This window comes from Stigmatopora argus, chromosome 7, assembly GCF_051989625.1.
Source record: "Stigmatopora argus isolate UIUO_Sarg chromosome 7, RoL_Sarg_1.0, whole genome shotgun sequence".
In the NCBI taxonomy this organism is placed as follows: Eukaryota; Metazoa; Chordata; class Actinopteri; order Syngnathiformes; family Syngnathidae; genus Stigmatopora; species Stigmatopora argus.
In genome coordinates, this window is record NC_135393.1 from 7,631,476 (window position 1) to 7,638,349 (window position 6,874).

General features: G+C 42.0%; 1 protein-coding gene across 1 annotated transcript in view; it reads left to right on the forward strand.

The window, feature by feature from the left end:
- sdk1b (sidekick cell adhesion molecule 1b) overlaps window positions 1-5,641 on the forward strand; it is a 226,628-nt gene extending 220,987 nt beyond the window's left edge. The window contains exons 45-47 of the mRNA XM_077604254.1: window positions 2,585-2,708; window positions 3,259-3,388; window positions 4,389-5,641. Coding sequence (XP_077460380.1) covers window positions 2,585-2,708; window positions 3,259-3,388; window positions 4,389-4,700 — 566 coding nt within the window. The 3' untranslated portion in view covers window positions 4,701-5,641. The remainder of the gene's footprint in view (window positions 1-2,584; window positions 2,709-3,258; window positions 3,389-4,388) is intronic.
- Window positions 5,642-6,874: the final 1,233 nt, after the last annotated feature.

Sequence of the window (6,874 nt, forward strand, 5' to 3'; positions counted from 1 at the left end):
CATCCTCATTCCTATGTTTTGCATTCTAATAAAAAAATAAACAGGCGAGCGTACCCAATAGTGAAGTCTAGGAGGTATACACTACAGTACGTTATTATCACTGCATAATAAAGTACACGGAAGCAATTATTAATTGTAGCTACCAGCTCACTGTTTCAGGACAACTTGCAAATGTGACATTTAATAATTTGTTGGATGGTCCCAAAAAGCACTCAGTCATCAGTTTATCTCACAAAACGAGTGTCGTACAGCAGCAGTAGTTGGGCTAGTTAAAAAGGAAGGCTTATAATGTATTTTCAAGTACTGTTGTGACACTGAGTGTGTTTGTCTTTAATTATAAATGGCATATCAACCAGTTTTTATTTGTATGATTAATAAGTCTTATTCCAAGGAAGTCATAATTCTATTCTGGTATGATTTCCACAAAAAGTAGTTCTATTTATTCAGCCGATTTTTTAGTTTGTTGTGTCTGAAATCAGAGTTTGTTTTCAATTATATTCATTTTATTCTCCCCCAGCACTCATTATTCAATAAGATATTTGTCACACCTAAATTTAATCCCCCATGAGGGATTAAAACTAATACATTTTAAAAATGACTTTCCATTACTACAATTCCACTAACATGTGAAATGTTCTTCCTGAAAACACGATTGCAAATTTATTTAACACAATAAACACTGTGGTGAAAACAATGATATAATGAGGAAAAAAGGGTTCAATTTCAACAAAAGGTTGTTTTTATTTCTCAAACCAATTGTGATCCATATCTCTTCCAGTAATAATAATAATAATAATAATAATCGGACATAGGCCATGTCGTCATTACCACAACACAAAAAGCCTACTTGTCATCACACGCAGAAACTGCGTGTGACGAAATTGATGGTGCTTCTCCATAAGCTACGTTTAATCGGCAAAAGACCTAAATAAGTGTAAGTTACGGACTTGTAATTTGTCATTCCGCTGTTGTGGATACAGGTCGCTTACCTCTCGATTACCGCGCACACTTACCTTGCTGTCTGCCACTTACCTTCCTTCAAGTCAGCCAGCAGGAGGCAGATCACCAACCAACCATCTATTCATATGCCGCAGAAGGGAATGTGTGGTATGTTAGCGCGAGTTTAGATGTCTGATGGATGTGGGGAAAAAACTGTCCTTAAGCCTATTTGTCCGAGCTTTGTGGGACCTATAGCGTCTGCCAGAGGGCAGCAGCTGGAACAGATTGTGACCAGGGTGGTAAGGGTCCCCTATGATGTTCTTGGCTCTGCTGAGGTAACGCGGGCTGGCAATGTCTTCAAGTGAGGGCAGAGAGCAGCCGACAATCCTCTGGGCAGTGTTAATCACTTTCTGCATGGCCTTTTTGTCTGCCGCCGTGCTTCCAGCGTACCACACTGTGATGCCGTACGCCAGGATGCTCTCTACAGTGGTTCTATAGAAGGTTCTCAGAAGATTGGAGCCCAAGTTGTTCTTCCTAAGTACCCTGAGGAAATGGAGTCGTGTCTGAGCCTTCTTCACCACTGCCGTGGTGTTTGTAGACCATGAGAGCGTGTCCGTGACGTGGACCCCCAGGAATTTAAAGGACTGGACCCTGTCTACACATACTCCATTTATGAGGAGTGGGGCCAGATCTGTGCCGTGTTTGCGAAAGTCCAAGATTATTTCTTTAGTTTTCGTGGTGTTCATTGTGAGATTGTTCACCGAGCACCACGAAGACAAATTGTTGACCTCATCTCTGTAAGCCGACTCATCCCCTCCTGAGATGAGTCCGACCACAGTGGTGTCGTCAGCGAATTTGATGATGGCGTTAGACTGGTGGGTGGGTGTACAGTCGTAGGTGTACAGGGAGTACAGAAGAGGACTCAGTACACAGCCTTGAGGGGAGCCAGTGCTTAGTGTAATGGAGGAAGAGAGGTGGGGACCAAGTCTAACAGTCTGTGGTCGGTTGGTTAAGAAGTCCTTTATCCAGCAGCAGATTGAAGAGGATAGTCCAAGGTGGGAGAGTTTGTCAGTCAGAATGTCCGGTTTTATGGTATTGAAGGCTGAGCTGTAGTCAATGAAGAGCATCCTCACGTAGTTCCCAGGGTGTTCCAGATGGCTCAGTGCTGTATGAAGAGCAATGGCAATAGCATCATCAGTGGACCTGTTTGCTCTATAAGCAAACTGGTGAGGGTCAATTGAGGGAGAGATTGTATTTCTGATATGGCGGGCTACCAACTTTTCAAAGCACTTCATGATCACAGGCGTGAGGGCAACAGGCCTATAATCATTCATGCTGCCAATGGTTGGCTTTTTGGGGACAGGGATGTCAAAAATAATGTCAATTTTACATGCTTCATATTTCACATACTGAGAGACTTAACTTCCAATAAATTCCTTGAGCTCTTATCTTGTCGCAGTAACATTTTGATGTCCATAATGAGCTTCAACTTCTTTAACTTCCTCCTTTTATACTAATGAGTAGAACAAATAAATCAGACCGCATTAAGAGAAACATCTCACAGCACAAAAGGAACATAGTAATTAACATAGATGCTTGTTTTATTTCAATATGTTCCATCTGCCTCCATTCTGTCTTCCTTCAGGCAATCACATGTCTTCAGTAGAGGAGTCTGTCACGCTGGACAATGGCGGTTTCACTACACTGGAGCTCAATAGCAGAACACTTAACAACACCAAGAGCACCTTTCTGAAAAAGAACGGGACAAGGTGTCGTTCACACACACACACACACTCACATTTCGTAACGGGGCCTTCTCTCGGATTTACGCAACTAAATCGCACCACCGCTATTACGCCACAAACACAGAAACAATACAATTCGATCAGACATAGACTCAAATACAGATGCAAGAATTTGGTGTCTGCGGGTAACCAAATCTTTATGGGGTTCCTTGCTTTGATGGGGGGGCGTAATCTCCTAAAAGCTACCTATGCTCAACCCACCCACACTTCCCCATTCTCCTGAGGTTTTTGCCCCTAGGCACACTTTTGACTGTCTCAATGGTAATAGCTCTCGTCACCACTCACTAGACAGAGAGATAATAGGACGGCTCTTTTATGACGAAACATTATAGATTACTCACGCAAACACATGCAAATACACATGGCAGAACTGCATGTACGACCCCTTTACCGTCTTTCACATTAAGGTTTTTTTTTAACGAAATGTTGTCTGTCCCTTATGTACAATACACTTTGCTTCATTTTCCTTTGAGGCTCATACTTAAAGTCTCACATTGATGCATTATGAGTCCAGGTCACCTCCCAGACCAAGTCCAGGCGGACTTCACTACTCAGATGAGGACATCTGCAACAACTACAATGGTGCAGTTTTGACAGAGAGCACTACACTCACTGAGAAAGCCACCGAGGTTTCGGAGTCAGAGGTAGCTAATCTTCAAATCTCTATTCGTTGTTTCGTGTTCATTTATTGAATGCTGGAGTAATGATGCCGGCTAAATTCGTTTCTTCATTTTATTTTATTTTTTCAAAAAATAATTGGGAAACAAGTCTCGTTATCATATACAGACGCTCCCCTACTTACGAACAAGTTAGGTTCCGAGCGATTGTTCATAAGTTGAATTTGTTCGTAAGTTGATTCAGTGCTATATTTTGTATTATAATTTATGTTTAAGGCCTATATAAGTATATTGAAGGTTTATATAAGTACATTTGTATGTTTAAGGCTTGTATAAATAACCTGCATTGGTTTGTACTGAAAAAAATATTTAACGAACGATCGTCGAACGATTCAAGTTGTATGCCCGTGCAACGCTCACCATTTTCTCACCCGCATCAAGCTTCTTTATTATTGCCACTTTCGTTTCAAATGAAATGGCTTGCCTCTTGCTTGCACTACCACCCTCACTAGAAGCCTTTCGCTTTTCACCAACCATATTGAATAATGGATGCACGAGATATTTAATGATAAAAATGAAAACGGTTCTTTGCGCACTGGAGATACCTTCACGCACTTCCGCACTGCAATGAACCGGGCAGAGGAAGCTGGATGCTGGGCGAGCTGAGCTCTCACAGCGCCAGGCGTCGGTATTAGTGGCGGAAAGAAGTAGCCGAAAGAAGCCAGGCTCACAGAACAAAGAAAGTTGTAAAAACATTAAAGTATAAAGTACAAAGTAAAGTAAAGAGGAATGTAGTAAGAAATATTAAAATGTAATTTAAAAAAAGATAGAAGGGCTGTAAAACACGAAAAATATAAGAATATACAGAGCTACTGTCACTGGCTTCCGTGTGACGGCACCATCTTGGAGAGAAAAAAAATAACCTATGCGCAGACATGTTCGTATGTAACGTTGTTCGTAACTCGAATGTTTGTAAGTAGGCGAGCGTCTATAGTCCATATCATATTTCTCCTCCACATGTGGCCAGTTGACGGACAGCGATTATGAGGACGAGCAGCCCAAGCACTCCTTCGTCAACCACTACATGAGTGACCCTACCTACTTCAATTCATGGAAACGGCAGCCCAAAGGTCTCAAGCCACTAGGTTCGCCTTTCAGCTACGAGGAGTGCGCCACCGCCGCCCCCGAATCGGAGCCGTACTACCAGACCGTGGTCACCCAACACAGTGCAGGCGGTGTCTACACGCCTACGGGACAGCCGGCACTCAGCCACGCCAACCCAAACACCAACCCGCCCGGCTCGCGCACGCCTGTGACGGGATTCTCCTCCTTTGTGTGAGCTGCGCGTGCACACCGTGACACTCCTTGACAGGAGAGTAAAAGCCTTGAGGGAAGGGGAGACTTGAACTCATGCCCTAAAAAAAAAGAACTAATGCAACACTCTTCTCTCTAGCTCTTTCATGCTTGGGTGTCATTGTGTGCCCACCACACACACTTTTATCACCCCATCCCCACATACACACACACGCAAATGTCTGCTTCTATTCGGACACTACAGAGACTCTCAGAAGAAGAGAACTGAACCAGTGATACATGGAAAAATCAGCACAAAAAAGAGTCTTGTCTGTCATCTGTCTTTACGTACACATGCGCACTCCCAACATACACACATGCACCATCTGATTGGGCATGTTTTTAAAGGGGGAGAAGATGGCACAGCAACCAAAAGAGTGGAGTTGTGCACAAATATGAAGACGACAGCTTTAAAGTACATTATGGGAATAAAATAAAGGAAGTGAAAATCACTGTTTAGGAGGGGAGCGAGTGTGGACTCTCCTTCAGCACTTGGAATTGTGTGGTTTTGCTTTCTGAATATATGAAATTGTATTTTTTCAATTGTATTTGATTCTGCCAACTTGTGATGCTTTTATTCAGCCGATTCCCCCTTTCTGTTTTTCTTTTACCGTTTTTTGGTTTGTTTGTTTGTTTGTTTTTCACAAGTTTGGGTGTGTTTGTTCGATGCATGCGCTCAGAAAGGATCCTCGTTAATCGCAACGAGCGCCATTGTGTTTGTATTTTTTCTAAATAGATTTTGTATATGTCAGAACAGATTCTAAATTGCCGAGCTTTGACCTGAACAGACTGAGCTGCTACACACACACGTACTTTGTACTCTATACATGTATAATAATTTCAATTTTCCAGCCAGCCAACAGCCTCAAGCACTCTGTCACACATTTGATGCCTATATGATGTGTGAATAAATGGTCATTGTTAGAATGTGTGTCTATAAGGCTAGTATTTCATTTTGGGTCAGTGAATGATGTAAATCATTTGAATTAAATATTTATATGTATTTGGTGTGTGAATTGTCGAGCTGTTGTGAAGTAGGGCCACAGTCAATTGATGCACTTTATCATGCGGGGTAATAATGCTCCATACTTCAAGAGCTGCTGTCTCAACTACACTCAAGCACAAGATAAGGGGAATTGCAGTCGTTCTGTCTCGAGGTGGTAAAAGCATGATTTTATTTTCAGTCAGCCTTGGTAAAATAACTCTTTGTCCTAGTTAACAGTTGAAGTTAAAAAAAAATCTTGTTTTGAATACAGCACTAATCTGTTTTAGGGGGTCTTTACTCCCCTAAATGTTTTTTTTCTATTACTAAAAAACATCTCTGGTAAATTTCATCTGAGCTAGAATGATTTAGGAATAAATATTCTGATTAACTGTCAATAATCTTTAATTATAATGGTTGTTCATTCATTTTCCGTACTCCTTATCCTTGTGTCATAGGGGGTGCCGAAGACCATCCCAGCCAACCATGAGCACCAGGTGCCGGCCTTACATTTCTGAGATCAATTCCAGGTTTGGACCTTCCTGTATGACTTTTGTATGTTCTCCTCGGGCTTGCGTGGGTTTCCTCTGGGTACTCCAGTTTCCTCCCACATCCAAAAATATGCAAAGTAGGCTGGTTGAACACTCTAAATTGCCCCTAGGTTTGAGTGTGAGTGTGAACGGTTGTCCATCTCCTCGTGCCCTGCAATTGGTTCGCCACCAATGGAGGGTGTGCCCCGCCTCGTGCCCGAAGTCAGCTGGGATCGGCTCCAGCACCCCCCGCGGTCCTTGTCAGGATAAGCAGTTCAGAAAAGGAATGAATACATTTTGATTTTGCGATACTATAATGTTTTTTTCTCAGGCTTATACTGTGAAAAACCTTTTTCGTCCCTTCCCTCAGATGTTTGTCTACAATATAACAGCAGATGAAATATTGACTCTCAAATGCATTTTTGAAATTGCATTACCAACGGTCTACCTGGAAGTTATCATTCAATTTGTTGTGTGTTGCAGTGGGCGAGTAAGTTTGAAGTCATATTGAATATATTGCTAAATTTTAAACCGACTCTTTAGCTGTGTGGGTTGTTAAAACCTAAGGCCTGCAGTTAAGTTTTATCTTATTATAATATATTATTTTTGATTGAACCAAACTGTTTTTAATCCATCGAGAAATTAGCG